The sequence below is a fragment of the Colossoma macropomum genome, unplaced genomic scaffold (genome assembly GCF_904425465.1).
Source record: "Colossoma macropomum unplaced genomic scaffold, Colossoma_macropomum, whole genome shotgun sequence".
Taxonomy (NCBI): domain Eukaryota; kingdom Metazoa; phylum Chordata; class Actinopteri; order Characiformes; family Serrasalmidae; genus Colossoma; species Colossoma macropomum.
Window position 1 is genome coordinate 199801 of NW_023495461.1, and position 24945 is coordinate 224745.

The window sequence follows — 24945 nt, forward strand, 5'->3', positions numbered from 1 at the left end:
TTGAAATGCAGTTCTTTTCACACCAGATTTAAAAATATTTATCTAAAAAAAAAAAATACAGTGACTGAAGGGGGGGGGGCCTTTTTAAAAACATGTTCTCTTTGCACATTTGTTACTTTTTGGTTGGTATTCACCAGATCACATCCTATGAGTGCAACAAGTGGTTATTTATAACTTGAAACATTCTTTCTGAATATTCTGTATGACACTAGTGGGCGAGGGTTCAAAACATAAGGGCACTGCAAAATGTGTACTTGTCACAGCATTTTGGGTGGTTCAGGCAATTGTACCTTCTAGAAGATTCTTTTATCAATCGTTCTGTGTGGATCTATAATTTAATTCCTTATGTAATTTGAGATAATAAAACCCAGAATGTGATGCATATGCTGATTTAGGATCGGCTTCTGCCTTTTTCTTTTACAAGGACAGTTGAGAGCTGATCACAAACTAGCATATTTTATCTCTGATACATACATGCTTCTGAATAATATCTATTCTATAAGGCCCTTGAGTTTTGCATAGAATTGATCAATATGAAGACTGTATGCAGTCTTGAGGCCCATAGTGCAATGTAAGATTATGTAATATACCTTCATAGAGTGTAAACTGTACTACAGCTATTCAATCTGCATTACCAAAACTGTGAGCAGTCTGAAAAGATGAAAACTGGTGGCTCCATAAGTTGTGTAAGTGTTTTAACACCATGTTATCTTATCAAAGCTGTAAATGCTCAATGGTACTGTTACAGTGTACAAAAGCCATGGATGTAACTTGAACTGAGCACCAAAGCGTTATACTTCATCGACCACTGGCAATTCTATACATGATCAGGTGTAACGCTACGTTTTCTTGCAATATGTCCTCCAACCCTCCAAAATACCTAAGAATGGGCCTCATTCACCAACCATTCTTAAAAAATTTCTTCTTAAAATCCATTTACAGGTTTTATGAAGATTCTGACATTGGTGATTTTGGGATTTGTTCTTGGGTAAGAACAGAATCTGCACACACTCGAGAGCATAAGGGGTGAACAGTTCTGCGGTTTGAGAACATGTCAGGAATCTGATGTAGACTTTCTCCTAAAACTTTTCACAAGAACACGTTTAAGAAAAACCCTAGGATAGTGAATGAGGCCCATTGTTCTTTAAAGTGAATCACAAATTTAAAAGTCTGATTAAAATTTTGTTCACTCTGAAATTTCTTCTGGATTTGAACAAACACAAAGGCCATATTAGTGTATTTGATATGTTGCCTGGAGTTGCTTCTGTGTATCTTTAGTTTTATGTTGATCTAAATGGGTGTTTTATTCTGTGGTCTGCTTAAATTACACAGGCAGTGTGAAGTGTCCAAACCAAAACTAGGCCTATTAACGAACAGGCTGTTAATTGTAGTCCCACTTGGGATTACTGGCATTACTGTTGGTGTTTAAGTGGAACAGATGGCCCACATTAAGATTTTCCTTTCAAATCTCCAATGACCTTTGTGGATAAGTCAGGCCCTCCTAATCTTCAGCTGGGCTAAAGTAGAGTGGACTCTCGTTGATTCTTCAGGAAAAATCCTGACACTCATCCTGTAACGCTTATCCATTGTTTGACTTCATCTTTCTTTCGCTAGTATAAAATGACACATTTGGATTTGTAGTATAAAAAAGTTAGGATTACCACCAAAGTGATAAAAGCCTCTGCCTTGTTTTCTCTTAATAATTCGGACAAAAATAATTTTGAAAATCAGACAGTCGTCCCATTAAATGCACTTAAAGGAATACAGCATTACATCAACCTAATATGTGCTGATTCTGTACCATACAGCCAACTACCATAGACCATCATTTTAGCGCTGCCTTTTCAGAAAAAAACACTGACTTATAGTAGAAGCCATAATCTGATTGGCTTCTATTGGCTTCTGAACAGAAAACGGATATATGAGAAACGACTATGAGATAATATCTGACCTGTATCCAAAGTAGACTGGAATTAACCAGAAAAAAAGTGGCAAACACTATGAGCTGTAAGATGCTTTACAGACTGGCTGGAATAAAACATCACTCAGGTTAAAGCGGTAAATACAGGGTGATTCAAAAAGATTCATCCAATTTCAAAGCGCCATATTATTACAACCGTGAGGCGCCGAGGAACCAATCACATACCAATTGAAAGAGGGGGTCATAGCGTTTCTTAACGCCACCGGAAGATGGCTCCCTTCAGTCTGCGAGGAGATGAGACCCCTGAACAGGAAGCGTTCTGCGTTCTCCACTTCAATCAGAGTGAATCCGTCACAACTGTTCAACGTGATTTTCGTCGGCAGTGAACCTCCAGCAGCTCAGAGCGTTCGCTGTTGGTTCCACATAACTGGATGATCTCCGAAATCGCAGTGAAAGGGCTGTGAGTGCAGCAACACCCGACATGCTCAATCAAGTATGGGATGAATTTGACTATGGTGTTGATGTTGTCTGTATAGCTGGAGGAGGTTCATACTGAGCTCTTGTTAAATGACATAATAAACTTTATGCTCAATTAAACCATTTACAGTTTACTGCATTGTTCTGTAATGAGTTACAAGTGAAATAAATCATTTTGAATCACCCTGTATTGAAAAAGCTGAGCTGAACCTGATATTGTAACAAATTTATGGCTCCCTACTGCAAAAGAGAACTAATTTTAGGTGTATTTGCCAACATTAAAGCATGTTTGATGCAGTTTGAGGCTTATTTGTGTACATTTCTTTTTGCTGTAAAAAAGCAAGAGAACACTCGAGGTTGTATGTTAGTGTGAAGAACATCACAGCTGTAATCATCTGCAACTACATCACAGTTGTGGTGTTATCTGTGTCAATACATTCCCTCTGGTTCTATTGCTTGAATTACAAATGTTTATTTAGTATTTAGCATCCACCCAATGGCTATGAATGTCAATTGATTGCCCATAGTAACTGAGAGTATGATACAAATGCAGCAGATAAAGACTAGGTTTAAAATGCTGGAATATCCTATGAAGATATAAGGTTATATTAAGAATACTACCCCTGACAGGCAAGTTTTTGGTGATGTCATCTCAGAGGCTAACATGAAATGATCATATGCGCTAAAACCAACGGTATGCCGACTATGCTCTTTTAAAATCAGAGCACACAGCTTTGGCTATTACCTAATTAAATATCAAGAGGGAGACCACCAGCTGCCATTGGGAGGGGCCAGAGGCACGATGACTTTACACTGCCATGGCAAAAACAGCACCCACTGCCCTCCAAATGCTCCATTTGAACAATAAAAACAGCTGTAAATTCTTTGAGCACACTTTAGAGCCCATTAATGATCCTGGTATTCCATGTTTAAAGTCCTATAAAAATGACCCAGGCCTTCATCCAGTGCACTCTTAGTTTAGCTAATCTGACCCGAGACCTGCTTCAGAACACTCGAAACGGAAGGCACAAATACAGTGGGGTCATAATCCTCACAGCTGAAAACCGTTTCGCAAGTTTATAATTTAAAAAAAAAGAAGAAGAAGAAAAAGTAGCCGCCAAAGTCCTCCGTCATTCTGTCGTCAAGAAATCTCAGTAGTTCCACAGGAGGGAAGAGGCTCAGCAGTACATTCATTTGATCTGAACCAGTGGCGTGATCATTTGAAGTGAAGAATCACTTAAAAGTGTCTATAAAATCCTGCATGTCCAGACTTTTCCCATCCTCTTCACTCGTATCAGTGTACTATAAATTCATTCTTTAGTAAAAGATCATATGCACGTCTGTGGACGTAGGAGGTAGTGCAGAGCGTTTTCGTATTTGGCTTAGTTTAATGGTGGTAGTAGGGGTGGAAGAGTCTCTCTGGGGCACAGATGCTCAGAGCAGAGTGTGTGTGCAGCAGTAACCGTGGGAAACGGGAGGTGAAGTACCCCACGAAGCCTTCTGGGACTTCACCAAGTGCTGTCTGAACCTCTGGTGGGAGCTCATGGTAATGATGTTTCTGAAATACAAACGTCAGCAAGAGAGGGTTTTAATTTGGCTCAAATGAACAAGTCACTACTTCAAACAGTCAAACCAAACATGAGTCAATTAAACTGCAAAAAAACATTTTATTACATAAAAACAAGGGATTTAATGAGTGCATGTATAAGCACTTACTTTATTTCTCATAGCTCTGAGCAGGTCTCTGACAGAATTTCCTTTATATGTGCGGAATTTCCTCAGATCTAGTGGTCAGGAATACAGCACACATTTCAAATGAGTTTCTAATGATGACGCTAAAGCTACTCTGTTTGTTAGTAGACATGTTCACAGAACATTGTTTATTACATTAAATTATCTTTGGTCTAGAGATTTGTCAGTCATAAAAAGCCTTTTGTTTTATTGCATTCACTCCCAAGCAAAGCACAACAAGAGTTTATGTGTGGCAGTTCATTTGAAGGCTATTATAAAGGTCCTGTTTTACTTGAAGGATTGTATGAAGAGCAGTAATTCCTTTTACCCCCTTTCAGGTACATATCCAAATTCAAGTATTTGTATTCAAAGTATTTGAATAAAGCAAGATTAAAGGGAAATCCCACCAATTTCCCAACATTTCTTCATCATTAAATAGCTAACATGTAAATAAAATTTATTTAGACTGGTCTAATGTGAAATGTGCCACTCTAGAGAAACCGAAGAGTCAGAATTATTCGCAGTGGTGGTGACAGGAAAAAGACGTCTAAAGCGTCTCTAAAAGCTCCTTTACATAACATTATTACATGAAATGGTAAGGAATATGCTGCCTGATGTCCGAGACATCGTTTTATGGCAGTTTTAGGATTAAAGTTTGGCCTAGATAGGAAATAAAAATCTTTGTGCTGTCAACATTGTGACCTCTGGTTTCCTATCACCACCACAAATCTGAGCCACTCTATAGAGTTTCTCTATAGTGAACCGTATCACATCAAATCACTGAATGGCTGTGTTTACATCTCTACAATTTAGTTATGCAGAAATTGTCAAACATTCCCCTTTAAGATACACTGTCTTGGCTTTACTGACAGCCAGTAAAGCCGCTTGCCATTGCATGGTGCAGCTCGACTCGGCTCTGCTCGCTTCTGGTACCAGCTACTTCGTTTTCCACTGCAGATGCAGCGCCCCCTCAATGTAGCTGGTCGTCATAGTGACGCCTCATGAAACTGCTGAGATGTGAACGAGGCAAATTTTGTTCAGAAGAGGCTGATGGCTGCAAAACAAAATACTGCTGAAAAAAAGGTGAGTCGGGGAAAAACTACATCAGAGTTCAGACGACGAGACGATTCTGGTTGCTCCAAAAATGGGGACGGAAGAGTGTACGCTAACCTGGTAGCTAATGTTAGCGTACGTATGTTGTAACAGGCAACAGATTTAGAGTAGGGTCAAGTCGTGCCAGTACCATGCAGTGGAGAAGCAGCTGAAGTGGAGCTTTTTTAGCATCTAGATATTAGATATGTAGCATTTGGGAGGGAATGTAACACTTACAATTGGCTTTTTGCTACAGTGTAGACACATGATGTTACCTTTAGGAGGTATAAGAATTTCAAAGCATTTTTGGTGAAAATCCACTTTAAAACAGGACATGATAGTTGCAGTACTACTAACCGGCCTGTAGGGGCGCTGATATGTGCATCCTCCAATTGGTTCTGACCACCGATCTACCCGCTGTCTCTAAGCGCACTACAATAGCACTGTCTGCTGGCTCCTTCTCTATACGATCACTGACATCCTGTAACATGAAAATATGAACAAATGTAAACACAAATATAAACACGTCATGTTCTGTTGGTTCATTCGTCATGGACAGCGATGATGGACAGCGGCTAGTCAGTAACAGGCTGGCTCGGGTCAACAAATACTCTTGTCTACAGATTTACTGTGGTGCTTTTATTATGAAAAATGAATTCCTGACAGATGCTGTAATAAATTGGGGACTGTATTTCAGTTTTAGTCAAACTGGTATAGATTCTGCTCAATGCATCAATTTATACAAACCTGAAAGAATTGCAACTGCTTCTCTGGGCTCCAGAAAAACGGATGTTTTAAAACAGAGGATGTGGAGGGGCGGGACTCCGGCTCAGCACTAATCATTTTTTCAATCAAATCTCTCCCAATCACATCCTCTAAAAAACACAGAAACACAAAAATGCACTCAATTCAAACAGGATTCAATAGAAGTTTACACTTCTCACATTTCTCCAGTACTTTAAACTGGCTGATAAACAGAAAAGGGGGAAAAAATCCAACCAAGATTCTTCTTGGAAAAGATCTGAATATTAAATGTACGTGCACACAAACAGACCGTGTATATCCTCCATAAAGTGCTCCAGGCTATAGGCTCCAGAGAGGATGTTTGCTTGACGCCGCAGCGTGTCCCCAAAGGGGTGCTGTCCTCTGGACACCACATAATAAAACACACAGCCAGCTGAGAACACATCCACTGCACTTGTCTAAAAGAAGAACAGTGAAAGAAAGACAGGAGGAAACAATGTGCTATTTGATTATCTAAAAACATGTTGGTCTTTAGCCTGTTTTTCAGCAAGACTGCTCAATATAACACTATAACAAATGCCTTTAAAGCAATCATTCAAATAAAAAATTGTGCTAGCCCGAGTCGATCAGCCAAGACATGTTTGGTATCTAAAGTTTGCTTCTGAAGTTTTGCACAGGAGCTAAAGTCTAATGAATGTTATAGTTACCAATTAGCACTGTCTACATTGCATGCCTAAATTATCACATTACATCGAGTTGTTGAGTTATCTCAAACAGGTTCTGATACTGCATGACACTGTTTTAAAAAAATATTTAAAAAAACTAAAAACAAAAGCAGCAGCCATCTTAAAATCTGAATTTTACCTGTGTTTGTCTATTTTTATGGATAACAGTTTATCATACAGCGGCCGAAACCAAAAACAAGTCTATTTCAGCTTTGAAGTCTATGACGATTTAGGCATAGAGTTTGCATAAAGATATAAGATAGAAGCTAAAAGAAGTTACATTAGCTTTGTAGCTCCAGTGCAAAACTAGTGAAGCAAATGTCAGACGCCAAAGATGCCTTGGCTACATTTCTACAATTTACATTTAGGGTGGATATTTGGCTTTAAAACAGATGAGATGTTTGTGCTTTGATAGGAACATACTGGGTTTCCTTTTGGGGCATTGACAAGCAACTCAGGAGCAATCCAGCCCTCAGTCCCCGGAATCCCCGAACGCAAGCTGAAACTATGGCGACCGTCTGGTAGCTTTTTGCACAAGCCGAAATCTGAGATCACTGCCCGCACTCGACCGAGCACTCCCGGAAGTGAGAGAAGAATATTCCGTGGCTTTAAATCTCTGTGAACTGAGAGAGAGAAGAGATAACGGTAGGGAATGAGAAACGGAAAACTGAATAAAAACGGTCTGTTATGGAGGTGAAAGCTTATAAATGCACACAAAGCACAGAACAGCAAAATCTATATAAAGCTATCATGAATACATAATCCTTTAACCCTACTGTATCACTGTTGCTATGGACACCTACTATGGTGATGGAGACTCACCAATATTAAGGGAGTGCAGGTGATTGAGGCCACACATAGTCTGTTCCAGCAAAGTCACTGGATCCAAGGTGGTATATGGGCAGGCTGGGTCCTCAACATACTACAAATACACACACATGGGATGATTTGCAATAAATTATTTTTTTTATTTAGATTTTATCCACAGCAAATATTGGCTAGCTGTTAGCAAATCACTGATTACTGCAGCAAATGACTTCCAACTCCCAGCGTTGCTATAGCACAAAATACAGACCATGCATGCCCCCTATGGGCATCACTGAGAATTGATCTCTGCTGTCTTTTCAAACAGCCTTGTTTTGAATTGTGTCCTCAGTAACTGTACTTAGCATACAAACCCATGATCATGGATCTGCAGAACTGCGATCTATTGTGAGAATCTGCTGCTGTCATCCAATCTGGTATTTCGCTAATATAATATTCACATCTACATTTGGTGCAGAGTATTTTCAATAGTCATAAAATAGTATTTATCCACAGTGTGAAACAGTTTTCTTTATAGAGTCCCTATACACTATTTTTGCATATGTGGCAGTTGTGAAACTTGTACTTGCATACTTATGCGGGTATGACTTACAGAAGCACATTTCAAGGCACCACAATGTTTAAGACATGGCAGTGAAATGTACAGTAAATCTGTTGTGATTGCTCAAAGTCTGCAACTCAGACATCACCAGGTGTTGAGTATCTTCTCTGGTGATGCTCTGGCAGGCTTGTACTGCAGCCATCTTCAGCTCCTGCTTGTTTCGGGGGCTAGTGCCCTTAGGTTTTTCTTCAGCATGATAGGCATGCTCAATGGGATTCAGATCTAGTGAATGACTTGGCCGGTTAAGAATTTTTCAGTTTTGAGCTTTGCTGCTTTGGCGGTATGTTTAGGATCACTGTCTTGCTGTAGGATGAAGCGCTGTCCAATAAGTCTGGAGGCCCCTTCCTGAACTGCAGCAATTTGGGCCCAGGGCATAACAGCCTCACCATGTTTTACAGACTAAGTGGTATGCTTTGGATCTTGGGCAGTTCCTTTTTTCGCCTCCACGCTTTGCTCTTGCCGTCACTCTGAGACAAGTTGATCTTGTATTGGTCTCATGATAAGTTAATCTTGTATTGGGCAAACTCTAACCTGGCCGTACTGTTTTTGTGCCTAATTATTATCTTGCAGTGTAGCCTTTGTATTCCTCCTTATTAACAAATCAACACCCACCTCCTAAAGAGTGTTTCTGATCCGTCAGACAGGTGTATGGGGATTTTCTTCATTATGGTGAGAATTCTTCTGTCCTCAGCTGTAGAGCTCTTCCTTGGCCTACCAGTCCCTTTGAGGCTAATAAGCTCACCAGGTCTCTCTTTTTTCGTAATAGTTTTTCAAATAGCTGATTTTGGTAAGCCTAAGGTTTGGCCAATGTCTCTTACAGCAAAAAACAGACTGTAAAGGTGACTAAAAGCCTAGAATCAAGACTAGATGCTGAAACCTCTGATACTTGCACTAATGAAGCAAATACTCACAAACACCTGAAAAACCCTAAGTCCCAAACATTAGTGAAAAGCCAGCAGCTGTATCTAAAAAATGCTGTATTTCTACATGGTAAAAGTTTAACCGCATGTGAACTGTTTGAGTACAAAACAGTGGAGTACAGAGCCAAATAAAATATGCCTTTGTCCCTAACATTAGTAGGAAAATATAATTGTAATGGCACGTTTATGTAAATGTTGTGTAACAGACTTTAAGTAAAGCATTACCAAATTTTCTAAGACGTTTTTCTGTGGTGCTGTAAGCTGTAAAAGTACAGATGAGAGAACTGTTGCTCATATAGTATTTTACAAAAATTAGACATTTTTTGAAAACATTTCATTTGTTTTTGTTTTTTTCTCAAAAGAGTGAAGGGCAGCAGTTCTCTCATTGTATGCTTTAGGCTTTGCCTTTGTGACTTATAATACAGTACATTAAACTGAACTTCAAATTAAATATACAATTCAATATACAGTACACACACACACACACACACACACATATATATATCGTTGCTGTCCAAAGAAAAACATGTATATTCAAAATAGTAACTTTACACTCTTACCTTTCAATGTAAGTTAATGTAAAGAGATTTTATTTATGATTGATTTTGGAGCATTTCTATTGGGCCATTCATTATGAAGTGTTCACACAACGTAAAGGACATCTGGTGTGTTGAAATTATGTAGAAAAATAAAAATCGACAAAAATGGAGATACATGGCTTTCTTTGGACAGCAACTACATATATATATATATATATATATATATATATATATATATATATATATATATATATATATATACACACACCATCTTACACTGTCTTATGCACTATAACATACTGAAAAATCTGATTACACAAGAAAACACACTCACACACCTGTTGGAGAGTGGCAGCGCAGAGTTCAATGGCAATGTACGTGAACTGTCGGTCGCGTTCAGTACAGAAGTAGCGGATGACGTTGGGGTGCTCGTCGGATTCCCGCAGCAGCTGCACTTCCCTCTCAGCAAACTCCACGCACTCTGGCAGGATCCGCTTCACTGCAACACGCCGCCCATCAAAGTGACCCCTTCACACACACACACACACACACACACACACACACACACACACACAGCAATACATTATTGACCAAAAGTCTAAATAATTAAGTTAAATAATATAAAATTTTAGGCAGATACACGTATAAACTGATCCATAATGATTAAGAGAGTTGCATAATATCAGACATTAAGTTGTGATCAAATGAATATCCAGAATACCTTGTATTTAAAAATTCAAATGCAAAAGCAAATTTCAAGAGAAATGACTTCAGATGAATTACTATAAATACCCAAATACAGTACATTATTTAATATCTTATTGTTGTTCTGAAAAAAATCTTGGAAATAATCAATGAATATAAGTGAGTCCAAACGTTAGTAAATTGGTAGTGTATAATGGGATGAAGCCTGCCAATCACAAATCAACAGCATAATAAACAACCAATCAGTTTGTAGTTGAAAATGTTTCAAGGAGTGAGTGATAGCATGGACATAGTCCTTAAATGGCCCTTAAAAATCCGTTAACCCTTCTATAACTTAAAGAATAACTCAGCCAGTTTGCACTGTACTCCATGCAGTTACTGAGTCTTAGGATGTCATTAGCCTGGGATTGTAGGATACAAATGACATCACAAGGGCATTCATTAATTATTCATTAGATTTTCTGAAATGTGCGACTGACACACTCACCGAAACACAAACGTTCCAGCTGTCCCATGTCCTAGCACTTCAGCAGGGCCGAAGGAGATTTTACCAACTTCTACCACATCAGGCTGAGCTGAATTTAACACAAAGAGAGAGGGAGAGTTACTAAAACTTGTGGAAGTGTTACATTTACACATTTACTACATTCATTTCTGATGTCATCACAACATTAATACACTACCATTTCTAGAATTACATGCTTAATAATATGTATTTGCACAGTTTTATCAGTTTAATTCATCTGCATCTTCACAAAACCTAGAAAACAACTGATGATACAGGTTATTCCATGTCAAAATAAACTGAAAATCGTATCATATGCAGTTTAGTTAAAACTGTTTGGTTAAAACTGTTCAGAGCTTTTAATGTGACGTTCTTTCAGGGTTTTTCAGTGTTTAAACAGTGGAAGTCCAAGACTTTCCATGACATTAAGTGAAATTTCCATGACAAACATTTAGCATAGTGCTGGCCGATATATCATCTATACCGGTATACCGTGATACTGTTTAAGTGATAATTTTAGCAACGTAGTTGATGCGGGATTTAAGAGAGGAATGTAACGAGATTCAGTTCATACCTTTGAGTACTCAGAGTACAACAAACACTATAACATCAAATCACTGAGTGTACCTCAGCAGTTAACTCGCCATTCCTTAATGTAGATGCAGCACGTGATGTTTGTTTAGCTGCGGCGGGGCAGACCGAGTGAAGGCTGAGTGCAGTTCTGCAGAAGAGTGTCGCGCAAGACTCCGCAAACGGTGTGAACTTCATTTAAACGCATTAGCCTTTATAGTAGTGTTTCTTTCACTGCACTCATACACGCGCCTGTAGAGGTGAACCTGCTCAGCAAATCTCCTTTCAAATTCAGTCATTTTGAATGAAGTGCCGTGTGCAGCGAGTGCCATGTTACAAAAACTTGGGGGTGCATGACCATGCGTCGCGAGAGCGTCATTCTTGGTGGGCAGACCCTCACACCATTTACAATGCGGCAGCATAAACCTAGTTTGACTCACAGTGAAGAAGCTAGTCACGCAGGTCTTGGTGTGAGAAGCAGCAGCGGTGTGTTTTTCCTCTTACATCTGGCTTGTTAATTTGTCTTCTGCAGTGTTTGAATGTCAAAACATCTTCCACACCACGCGCGTCCTAAATGTTACACCTTAGATTCGAGATTCATTTTAACATGTCAGTAAAGCTGGTCCACATGCAGATACATTAGTCTCGGTGTTTTTTGCGATCTAGACTCTTCAGTGCTTTAAATGTGATGAGATGATGAACCGCATAATGGTAAAGTCCAGGAAATTCCTTGATTTTTCCAGCACTTATTATTTTCCATGAGTTCTCCAGGCCTGGAAAAACAAATTTCTATATTCCACGACTTTTCCAAGATTTTCATGACCGTACGAACCCTGGTATTTTTTATAGTATCCTCTGATCTTCCTGCACAAGTATCAAGGTTAATTGACTATTGATAGTCAGAAAAAACAAACAAAATGGTCTGATTTTATCTGTTATAAACATACATTAAATATTGTACTATATGAATATTTTTACGCCAAATTGCTCAGAAATGCATGAATGATATAAGTTTACGTCTCTTGATACACAATCTTTCCTGTCCTCAGGTGTTTTGATTTGGAACAATGTATTTTCCTGCATGAAATTATCTAAGCTTGTGGATATGTCAAATTTCCTCACCCTCTGATTGGCTGGGTGTCCCTGGTGGGTTGGAGTCTTTATTGCTTGACAGAGGCTGACTGTGATTGGAAGAGACTGAGCCACTTGAGTGGTTGCTGCTGCTGAGAGTGGATGAGGGGGCTGTGTCCGTTGCTGTGGGAATGAGCTGACTGGTCTGACTTGTCTGATCAGTCATTGGTCTAGAATCCACTGGCTGGACAGATCTCCAGGGCTTTCTGACCTGCTGATGGAAAAGGCAGAAACTTGGTTTAGACATTCATACTGAAATAAAACCATAAACGTATTCAAGGTTCTCAAAGGTTAATAAAGCTGCGTCCATAGCTTAAAGCTTGTGTCCGAACCTGAGAGGACACAGCTATTCACCATTCACCCCGTTATTCTGAATTTGGTCAGGTTCACACAGCATTTCTCAAATATTTGTTGGCCTGACGATGGGTTCAAATTTCATGTTCAAATTTAGCTTGTCTCACACCTTTAAAGAATTTTGGCTCGCATGTATCCCAGCTTTAGTTTAAGTGGAATTTGCAGAGCTGATAATCACAATATTAATTTAGATTTTTTTTTCGAACACTGATCTGATGATGCCTGTTATTATCCTTACAAAGTAACGAAACAAGTGCTATCATTAGAAATTTAATTGGTTTCCAGTAGGTAGTCGACAGAATTTTGTCAAGCAACAGTCAAGTTTGAGTCAAACCTTGGTGCTGGCCATGTAGGTCAGTCTTGTATTATCAGGCTGTATTTGGGTTCTGATATATAAAATATGTATAAAATTCCAAGCCTAATTAAAGCTCTACCATAGCTTTGCACATAACTGGCATATCACCAGTGCTGTCTTTATCTACTAAGTGACATAATCAGTTGCTTAGGGCCCTACAGCCACCAGGGGGCCCTCTAACAACTTCTGTTATTACTGTACCATTATGGTGTCAATCATCTGCTTAATCATGCCTCTGGAACCAAAAAAAGGTAAAAATGAAAGTTTTTTTTTTGTGGTGTTAACATTATGCCATTCGTAGTTGGACAACAAGAAGTAGTGGGTTTGAGGTTTGTCTAACGAAGCATGAGGTTCACTCATTTTACAACAGGTGAGGGTGATATCTTTCTCTGTCAATCCAGGTTTAGATACTCAGGCTGTGATTAATCTTTGTGTGCAGGCACATGAAAAGCATGATGTTTGTGACAAACAGCCATTCGCGTGAAACATGAGTAGGAGTTGCCAAAGATAGAAAAAGAAAGCATTTACAACTGCAAGAAAATAACATACTGTGGTGTGATATAGACCCCTGGACATTATCTCTTATTTACACTGTAACTTATTAGATCAGGAAACAAAATCAAATTAAAAGCGATCCAAAATGAGCCGGTTATGAACATATGTAATTTGTGGTAGGCACTGTTAATACTTAGCCTTTCATTTTACAGCAGCAAAATCCTGCTTAGTGCCCCCAAAAGGCCAGAACTGGCCCTGCATATAACTATCATATAAGTATGATATCAGACAAAAAACAATACATTCAGGACAAAAATACACTTACTCGTGTGAAGGTGAGCAAGAAGGCCAGCCATGCCCCCAGCAGCAGCGTCACCACAACCAAAGTCACAGGGTCGGTGGTCAGGGAGTCAGGCAGCACTGGGGAGGAGCTCTCACGGTTTACTGAGGGCAACTATGAAGAACAGACCACAAAAATTGCTTTATGCTACTACTTAATACATGGTCAATATTAGGGCCTGATCAATATGACAGTTTTGTAGCCGATATCAATTTTAAGCATGTACAAATTCTTAGAACAATAATATTGACTGATATAATTTAATATTTATATTTTAGGATTTGATTGTATATGTTTACCTAAACAGTGCTTTAGTGACTATATGATATGATTAGCAGTTATTTTAACCATGATGGTGTTTTGTGTTCAACTAGTTCAGAGTGTATTTCCAACTCAAGTGTATAGTCACTCACATTGGTGTCCCAAATGGTGCAACTGTCAAAGGTTTTACCCCACTGTCAGGAGGAAAACTGATGATGCCACCAAGAAAAAAGTGCTCAATCTCAGCACATTCTTAGATCCACTGATCATCAATATCAGCTAAAATTATCAGCCAATCAATGTATCGCTGCTGTTGGAAGAAAACCCCGTATCTCCATTTTTGACATTTTTCAGTTTTTGACATAATTTGCAAAGGCCTGTTACTCTTCACATTGTGTGTAAATTTCATGAAGAATGGACCAAAAGAAATGACCCAAAATGACTTGGAAAAAAGTCGGGTTCCATTGACTTACATTAACAGTAAAGTGTTTTTTCCTTGTCCTGTAAAGTTACCGGTTTGGAGATATGAGATTTTCTTCCGACAACAGTGATATGAATCAGGCTCTAGTTAACACACATCCAAGGGTGCTGCACATACAGTGGCCCCAAGATTTATTTGGACATTGCATTACGTTTTTTTTGTCAAATCAAATTTTAAGAAGACTATTCCTAGAATGTCATTTTAGCAAAGTATTCTTTCAAAAGACTGCGGGTGTGTTTCAGATTATCATTTGAGCCGTTTCTTTGCCATGTATACTTCTGAGCTGAAGATTTCACTACTGAACTCAAGCTCACTGAAACCATTCCAAGAAAAAACACTCTCAGACTTTGAGGTTTCCACCTCTGTGCTTTACTTCTTCTGTCCTTGATAGAACAGTGCTACACCTCAGACCTGAGCCTGGCTAAATACTGCTGTGACTGTAGCGTTCTACTGCCCCGAATGCTTATAGCAGAGAATTTGTAGTGAGGAGAAATGTCACTCAGTAACGTCTCCTGCCTCACAACCCAGGAAGATAAGGGGATTAGAAGATGAATGCATGAATGAATAATGTCTTCCAGGTATGTCAAATGCTAGAGGGCGCTCCTGAGCCAGTTCTAAATGAATGGGTTAATATGGAGCATTTGATCATACAATCATAGACTGTCAGTGCTTAAACACACAGAACAGCATACATTTTAACACAGGTGTTACATTTCTGAGAGCTTTTAAACTCCAGTTATAGGAGTTTATAAGGGTGTTTCGTAAATTCATGAAGTCAGTGAGCACAAACTGCTTCACTCAGCTAACCAATCGGCACTCAATAGCAGTATTCCTAACCAATCAGCACTCAGTAGCAGTATTCCTAACCAATCAGCACTCAGTAGCAGTAATGCCAACCAATCAGCACTCAGTAGCAGTATTCCTAACCAATCAGCACTCAGTAGCAGTATTCCTAACCAATCAGCACTCAGTAGCAGTATTCCTAACCAATCAGCACTCAGTAGCAGTAATGCAAACCAATCTGCACTCAGTAGCAGTAATGCCAATCAATCAGCACTCAGTAGCAGTAATGCAAACCAATCAGCACTCAGTAGCAGTAATGCCAATCAATCAGCACTCAGTAGCAGTAATGCAAACCAATCAGCACTCAGTAGCAGTAATGCTAACCAATCTGCACTCAGTAGCAGTAATGCCAATCAATCAGCACTCAGTAGCAGTAATGCAAACCAATCAGCACTCAGTAGCAGTAATGCCAACCAATCAGCCCTCAGTAACAATATTCCTAACTAATCAGCACTCAGTAGCAGTAACGCTAACCAATCATCACTCAGTAGCAGTAACGCCAACCAATCGGCACTCAGTAGCAGTAATGCTAACCAATCAGGACTCAGTAGCAGTAATGCAAACCAATCAACCCTCTGTAACAGTATTCCTAACTAATCAGCACTCAGTAGCAGTAACGCTAACCAATCATCACTCAGTAGCAGTAACGCTAACCAATCATCACTCAGTAGCAGTAACGCTAACCAATGGGCCCTCTGTAACAGTAACGCTAACCAATCATCACTCAGTAGCAGTAACGCCAACCAATCGGCACTCAGTAGCAGTAACGCTAACCAATCAGGACTCAGTAGCAGTAATGCAAACCAATCAGCCCTCTGTAACAGTATTCCTAACTAATCAGCACTCAGTAGCAGTAACGCTAACCAATCATCACTCAGTAGCAGTGACGCTAACCAATTGGCACTCAGTAGCAGTAATGCAAACCCATCAGCACTCAGTAGCAGTAATGCAAACCAATCAGCACTCAGTAGCAGTAATGCTAACCCATCAGCACTCAGTAGCAGTAATGCTAACCAATCAGCACTCAGTAGCAGTAATGCTAGCGTCCTGCTTCCAAAAACCTGTTTGCTGTAAAACTTTTAGTTTTAGCTGTTTAGCTTCTTTTCCCTTGTTCGTTTAGAACTTGCTCGCAGGCGCCCTCTGGCAGTCATGTTTTTAACATAACGGGAGAAATAGGAAGTGGCCAGGCTCCTCTTAAACTGGCTCTGCTAGTCACACACGGTATTGGTCCACTGTTGTGCGAGTGTATGACTCACTGGGTGAGGTCCAGATCGAAATGAGGAAGCAGAACCACGAGGAGGGATGACATCACCAGAACGCTGTAGATTATCCGGAAATTCTCTCAGCATGGTGGTGTGGGCGAGAGGGGGAACTTCATGATGGCCTGAATACACAAAAGACATAAAAATACACTGCATGAATCCATGAATCAATGATGATTAAGTAGAATTGTTACACTGAGTCTTTTTTTAGTTTTCATGTTGGCTTAAAAAATATACATCTATTAGGTCTTTATGTGAATCAGTGAATGTGGAAAAAGCTACTGCATCTAGATCAGCGGTCTGCACACCATTTTCACGATCTCGTCTTCATCTGGCAGGCAAAGGGCTTTTTATTATTAGCTCATATTGTCTTCAATAGTCTTCAGTCTAACTTCACAGTTTGAATGTTTACAGTGGTCTCCCACGAGTGTTTGTCTATTGTTTTTATACATAATTGCTGATTAAAACGTTTTAATGAGCATTATATGGATCATTCTTCTGATCTGGTTCAAAACACATTTCTGTGTTACGAAAGTGGCAATTCTTAATGTTACACATTAATATTCAGACTCTGGGACACATTTACTGCTCTAAAATGCAGGGGCGTGGCTAAAATAAGGCTCCACCTATGGATTAAAACTCATGTTGCTGTAGTGTCATGAAAATGTGTTTTTTTTAACAACTAAAGTCATGATAAATCTAAATTATTCAGCTTCAAAAATGATATTTTAAGAAAAAAATATTGAAAAAAAACCCCAAAAAATATAAGTATTATTTTTACAAGTATAAACTTAGGAGTTAGATCAGAGGTCGCAACCCAAATGTTAAGAAGAGACATTTTGTCCTTTCAACAAAAATCAAACCACCTTGGGAGCCACAATGTTTTATGTCCTTTTTTCCATCTTGGCTGTAAATATGTCTCAGTATGTGCCGATGTACTAGTTTAATAATAATAGTATAAAACGGTTCAATCCCCTGTCTGGGTTAGCACCCTACACTATACCAATAAGAGTCCTTGGGCAAGACTCCTAACACTACCTTCGCCTACCTGTGTAAAATGTAAAAGGTCAAATTATAAGTCGCTCTGGATAAGAGCGTAAATGTAATGTAAATTGTAAATGCCATAAATGTAAATGTAAAATATTAAATTAACGACTAAATAAAGGCTAAAAATAACGCAGACTTACTTTGCTCTGCTACAACGTTGCCGTTTTTCTCGCATCTCCACCAGAAAACCTTTTACCACAAAAGTAGAATAGTTTCTTGTAATTGTCTCTCAACGTTCGGCTTTTCAGCTTCTCATTCGCCAGCTTTTTGTTCTAATTTTCCCATTCCACCTTAACTGCCTGAGGTACCAGAATGCAACTGCTTTACCATTTAAGACGGAACGGGACAATTTGAATAAGAACCTGGTGAATGAGAAACTGACTTCATCTTCACAACTTTTTAGTGTTTGACAGTTTCTTGTTGCAGATTAAACATATCAGGAAACCAGCTGGAGTGATTATAAACGCAAATGAGTTCATTTGTCTCCAAATTATCGATGTTCATCTTAATTGTTTCTCTGTGCCTTTTCGTCAGCTAATAGCTAGGTGAGATTTTTGTCTGCGTTGCAGTGGCGACCAGCAGTCTGTGCGCCAACCTTCGGTGAATTAGCAGTCATAGGCTACAATAACTCCAACGTTTAAGACCATTTATTGTTAAAACTGTGTTTGAACGATCTGCAGAGCTTTATTTTACTGCAAAGGAGGATTATTTTATTTTTACCTAAAATCTAATTCTGCTGTGGAGCAGTAAAAGAGCCGCATGAGGCTCCGGAGCCACATGTTGCCGACCCCTCGGTTAGGGTACGGGACAGACATCTCTCGATACAAAGTACACTGTAAATGATGGTTTTGTATACATTTAGCTTATTACTATCTCAACTAATGCTGTGGGTTTAAATCTATCACAACATAACCATTGCAAATATCTATGGTAAGGCTTCAGTTCTGAGGCTCCATACAAAAAGGGATGTGTTACTTTGTCATAGCAAATTCAATTAAGTGTCCGTGCTTTTACGTCTTATATGCATTGCATGTGTATGTGTTATGAGGGCTAGTGTGTAGAACAAACCTATCAGCAGCCACTGGTTCTGCAGAGGGTTGGTGCTTCCTGGCGGATACTTTACTTCAGTGCTTGGTGTGATTTCACACTCGCTCCGCCCATTCCCCACTGTTACATCAGCCGTGATTGGCCCCTCAATCCGTGCCACAGTGAGGCCATGAGGCTGCCATGGTGAAAGGAAAAGGTCAGTGAAGGGTCAACTTGGTTCACTAGTGGTAATGAATGACTGAGAGTGGAACTTACCACTACAGCAACTCCTTCATGCACAAGCGAAGTGGAAGCATAAAGATGTGAATCCATCTTCCCAACATACAGTGTAGGACTGAAAATAAATAAATAAATAAATAAATATTACCAAAAAAACCAAACCACATTCACTGCATCTCCATATGTGTATATACACTACTGTTCAAGAGTTTGTCATGTTAGTGATTATTTTCTTAATTTATTAATAAATAACTTTCTTTTTCTGAGAACAACAAGATGTTAGTAAGTGGTAATTAATATACTGTAATTATCTATTTGTACTGATGTATTGTCTATTTATCTGCCTTGGGAACTGACAGCCATTTCTAAAATATGAGATATTTTGAATATTAATATCAACATGCACAGCAGTGGATGTCTTACACAAGGTGTGTCTTGGTGCTGTGCTGCTCCTGGGTGAACTGGTAGGCCCATCTCATGGTGTGAGACTGAGTGTTCTGGGCAGTGAATGTAAGGTATCTCAGAGTTTCTGTGGCTACAGTCAAGTGCGGTGCTCGGCGCAGGCTGTCTTGGGTCCATAAGTAGAACCCAGCCACCGGAGAGTCAAACTTCTGCATCCACAGAACCTCACCAGAGTCCCGATCCACAGTCACCACCAGGCCATCCCCACTGGACGCAAAGTGGGACATCTCTGATACATACGCATACGCATATCAATTAAAAACATTCGGGGTATGACCACAAACACATACAAAAAAGTGACTCAAATATGACACATACTCACTCTCTTCCTAAATATATATATATATATATATACATATATATATATATATGCGCACCGATCAGGCATAACATCATGACCACCTCCTTGTTTCTACACTCTTTGTCCATTTTATCAGCTCCACTTACTATATAGGTGCACTTTGTAGTTCTACAGTTACAGACTGTAGTCCATCTGTTTCTCTGCATACTTTGTTAGCCCCCCTTTACCCTGTTCTTCAGTGGTCAGGACCCCCATGGACCCTCACAGAGCAGCACTGTCGTAACACTGACGTGGTGGTGGTGTGTTAGTGTGTGTTGTGCTGGTACAAGTGGATCAGACACAGCAGTGCTGCTGGCACTGTGTCCACTCACTGTCCACTCTATTAGACACTCCTACCTTGTCAGTCCACCTTGTAGATGTAAAGTCAGAGACGATAGCTCATCTGCTGCTGCACGGTTTCTGTTGGTCATCCTCTAGTCCTTCATCAGTGGTCACAGGACGCTGCCCACAGGACACTGTTGGCTGGATATTTTTGGTTGGTGGACTATTCTCAGTCCAGCAGTGACACTGAGGTGTTTAAAAACTCCAGCAGCACTGCTGTGTCTGATCCACTCAGACCAGCGCAAGACACACTAACTTCAGTCTGTAATTGTAGAACTACAAAGTGCACCTATATAGTAAGTGGAGCTGATAAAATGGAAAATGAGCGTAGAAACAAGGATATATATATATATATATATATATATATATATATATATATATATATATATATATATACACACAGATACATATATACACGTGCAAAAAATAGTATTATGTATTATGTTACTGAAAATAGAGATTCCAATTTTCTGATTCCAAACTTCTGAACTACAGTTTATTTAGTACTGAGAGTTGTGTGTTGTCTGAGGTTGGCATCATGCCCATAACTGGGTCCAAGCTAGATTTCTCTATGGGTAAAATAGGATTTTCGAAAATCACCACTATCACACCCTGACATGTCCTACATACACATGACAGTAAGTCTACTATTAAACTACTATTATATAATAACACCACCTGCTCTGACTGTATTGCTCCTAATGTACTCTACTAATGCCAAAGCAACTTGACTACCACACTTGACAAAGCTTGCTGATTTGTTTTGGGGTATTTTTCGTATCAAGTTTGTAACATTTTTTTTTCTTGACCACACAGCAGTGTTTTTGAAAATCCCATTCATTTTTGCCATAGAAAAGAACAGCTTAGACCCAGAGTTTCTAATATGGCAATGACACCAACTATAGAATGACAACATCACTTCAGTGGTCTAGGCCCTCTGTAAGAAAGGCTAGTAGTAGGAAGTTACAACACAGTGCAAAACTGGTGATTATTTTCCACAAGCTTAGAGTGAGGTAACAGTGTAAAAAGATGCATCTATGTTAAACTAGTTCTTCTCTCAAGTGCTTAGTCAACCATGTTAAAAAGGCAGGGCACAGTTTTCACACTTTCATAATTTTTGCTTATTTTAACTTCCCTTTGGGTCTGAAGTTGGAAAGCAATCAAAAACTCTAGTGATCAAACAATTTCCCCACATAGACATGCCATTAATGTAGCAACAATTACTATAAAATGATTCTATTCATGGCATGTGAATGATACAGGTCACAATGAAGAAGCTAGTGCCTTGCATGTGATATAACTCACATGTTGGTGTTTAATTTTTCATATTGTGACACTGAGCTATTATATGCTGAATGTGTGTGTCTATGTGGAACTTACTGTAGTCGTATTTCTGATCATCGTAGAGAGGAGCAGAGTAGTCGTTGTAGGTGGCGTTCCACCTTAGCTCCTGTGTTTTTGTGTCATACATGGTGATCATGTACTCTAGAGGCAAGCACATTAGAGGAAAGGGAAATGGTTACAGTGGACATTATGAGTATTTATCGAGAGAGCTGGACTGTAGACATTATGTATACAAATTTTAATATCTTGGTAACTGTCCAGTGTTTTTTGTGTGTGCATGTGCACAACATGGACTTTGATGTTTCTTCTACAGCTCTTTTTTTTTCATTAGCATGGTATGGTTAATATTCCCTTTCCCCTCATTATACAAAAACTCGACTGCTAAACAGCAGAGGGCGCCCGCGAGGGAGTCCTCAATGAATGGGAGTAAATGGGGCTCAACAGCTAAAAACGAAAAGTTAAAATAGTTTCTAATCATTTTCCCAGAACGTTTCTTTAATTTTAGAAGGTAGAAGGATGTATTTCACTAAAAAAAGCAAAGAAAACTTACCTATGTTTTTCCTTTTTTCTACAGCAAACGGGTTTTGTGCAGCAGAAGGCGGGCATTACTGCCAGTGAGTGCTGATTGGTTGGCGAGCGGAGCAGCTCATTGGCTGTTCGCGCTCACTGACGTCATGGACGTACATGAGGTGCCGTTTTAAACTCCTATAACTCGAGTCTAAAAGCTCTTAAAATGTAAAAGCAGTGTTAAAATGTTTAATGCTATTCATTGTTCAGGAAATAATTGCATTTGCTCAAATGCTCAATTTCAACCCATTCATTTCGGACTTGCTCGGGAGCGCCCTCTAGCGTCTGAGAAACCCAGAAGACACTGAAGAGTTCTCTGGCTCAATTCCTTAATTCCTATTGGTAATCTCCACAACACTTCGCTCCTTATTTGTGTAAAGTTAAACTCAGCTCAACTTTGCCGCGTTGCCGACTCCGCCCACTTTGTGTCTCTAACGTTCGTGCCGCCTCCTGTCGCCGGAAATCGCCAGCTCTCATTGAAAATGAATGACCTCCGGCCACTTTGTCGCATCGCTGCCGGTGTGAATGCAGGGTGACTCTTACTGCCAACTCTTAATGCTAGTTTACCAGCTAGTGGTGAATGATCTGGGCCTAATCTGGGTCTGGGAAAATTGGCCCTTGAGCACTGAGTCCCTGTGCACTCATTCTGCTGATTATTTGCCTTTATTTATCTAATTTAGTTTAAATACTACTTCAAATTACTGTATGTTTACTATGGAAACGAATGCAGAAATAGGTCTGTTGGGCAGAAATGGATGCTGTGCGTGTGCTAACCTGTGCGTCCAATGTAGAGGAGAGGAGCAGAAGGACAGATGGAGTCGGAGGAAGAAGTGCTTAAACTTGTCTGTTTTTCACCTGTCTGGGGATCCACCACAAACCATGTGTCTTGTTTTTTACCTGCGTCAAACAAGCAAACACAGTGAGTCAAGACTATGCAAGACTATCAAAAAAGCTTACAAGGTCACCAGGTTGTCTTTTTAAAGCTCATTTCTTGAGCGGCTCAGTTTAAGAAGAGCTGGCAAGCCTCAAGCATTCCTTCCTAAACATTTCTGACCTTTGTAAAGCTAGTTTAAACAGGAACTCTTGTTCTGAGCAGTTCAGTTAAACATGCCCAACAGGCACTGCCCTTACTCATGAACTCAAAGTAAACACTGACTCCCCTAATAAAAGGATATTAGTTTGCACAAAAGGTGGAACAGCATAATGATCTTCACAGCAATGATACTGATGATAATGATACATTTCTATAACAATTTGGCTGCTAGAATACTGTCTCATCCAAATACTGTATGCCGTTGCTGTTGTTCTGGTTGCTACCTCAGTAACTGCTATGCTCATAAATGCTAGACTATGTCATAGTATGTTACATCCTGCATTGCGCAATCTACATACTCTCAGTACTGTGTACTGTGTTCCTGTATTTATTGTAAGTCTTTTGCATTTATTGTGCTGTATTGTCTGCAGTGTATATTGTATTGTCTTGCACTTTCTTTCACTGTGCACTTGTATATAGCTGAAATTACAATAAAGCCTCTTGAACTCCTGAACTTGAAAGATTTTGGTGAATACATCAACACTGTGTCAAAGTTAGCTGATACAACTGCAATAGGTCAACAATGAGTTGCCAAAGAGTCTATATGACGTCACTGGTTATTCTTTTACAAAAATCACTTGTTTTTTTTCCTCAATGTACAATGGTCCATTACACATTATTCCATCCTGATGCTGCATGAATATTTTCTGCATACCATCTACTTTCATGTTTTTTGTAACAGAATAATGAGTAAATGCTAATGAGCTTTGTCCTGGCCTATCAATTATGCTTGGATAAGAACTTGCTGGTCAAACTCAGCCATTAAAAGGGCCACATTAAAAAAAAAATTAATTAACATTTTGCTAAAAAACTGACCATTGTTTATTCAAAATACACTTCAACAGTAAAATATAGGTGCTTGTAGTAGACCTTGAAATATTACATTAATACTTAAAATATTCAAAATCTAAATGTCCCCAGGAGCTCAGTCTTTTAAACCTAGATACCTGGCATCCTTTCTTTGCTTCAATTTCTGAGCTAACGTTGGTGTTTATATTGGCTGAACTGCAGTTGGTGTGTTTGGTGATATGACTGGTGTGGAACTGCGTAGAATAGTGCAGAACTGAGGTGTAACCGCTGTCCCATAGATTATTGTTGGGGTAGGAGAGTCGGAGCACATTACGTTGCAGTGCATGCTGGGGACTGTAGTGCAGCTCACTGTGAAACGAGCTAATATTAATAGAAAATTAAAATACTTTTGCGGGCCGGATAGGATTGTGTAAGACCGCGGACCTTGTGTTTGACACATGGGGTCTAGAGCAAATGACAAAAATCATGCAAAAACTAGAAGTCAGCAGGATGATTTACCAGTGTAAAGGATTCCATCTGAGCTTCTGCATGGAGATGAATGGACCAGCTCGGGAATAGTGAAGGGCAGTTTCTGCACAGAGAAGAAACATCTCTTTGTTTACAAAAGCACATCTTTAAAATTCACAGAAACCGACGGAGGTGGATCAATACACTCACCATAAGACCTTCTTTGTTTTTGCCTCCAAGCACATACAGGCTGCCATCATTAGGGTCAGGGAGGAAACCTGGTCTACAGAAGAAAAGTCGTGGCATTCAGATAAACAGACTCATACATACAAAGACAAAAAACAAACAGA

At 39.5% G+C, this 24945-nt stretch overlaps 1 protein-coding gene across 2 annotated transcripts in view; it reads right to left on the reverse strand.

The window, feature by feature from the left end:
• Positions 1–980: 980 nt before the first annotated feature.
• ern2 (endoplasmic reticulum to nucleus signaling 2) overlaps positions 981–24945 on the reverse strand; it is a 29591-nt gene continuing 5626 nt past the window's right edge. The window contains exons 4-22 of one of the 2 annotated variants that reach the window (XM_036562625.1): positions 24806–24878; positions 24647–24719; positions 23020–23142; positions 21715–21819; positions 19614–19881; positions 19227–19305; positions 18993–19146; positions 16872–16999; positions 14016–14144; positions 12478–12697; positions 10768–10855; positions 9914–10103; positions 7513–7612; positions 7114–7313; positions 6276–6423; positions 5969–6096; positions 5579–5702; positions 4115–4182; positions 981–3956 (exon numbers count right to left, since the gene is read on the reverse strand). In XM_036562625.1, coding sequence (XP_036418518.1) covers positions 3786–3956; positions 4115–4182; positions 5579–5702; positions 5969–6096; positions 6276–6423; positions 7114–7313; positions 7513–7612; positions 9914–10103; positions 10768–10855; positions 12478–12697; positions 14016–14144; positions 16872–16999; positions 18993–19146; positions 19227–19305; positions 19614–19881; positions 21715–21819; positions 23020–23142; positions 24647–24719; positions 24806–24878 — 2569 coding nt within the window. In that variant the 3' untranslated portion in view covers positions 981–3785. Of the gene's footprint in view, positions 3957–4114; positions 4183–5578; positions 5703–5968; positions 6097–6275; positions 6424–7113; positions 7314–7512; positions 7613–9913; positions 10104–10767; positions 10856–12477; positions 12701–14015; positions 14145–16871; positions 17000–18992; positions 19147–19226; positions 19306–19613; positions 19882–21714; positions 21820–23019; positions 23143–24646; positions 24720–24805; positions 24879–24945 lie in introns of both variants that reach the window. The other variant, XM_036562624.1, reaches the window with a different exon arrangement.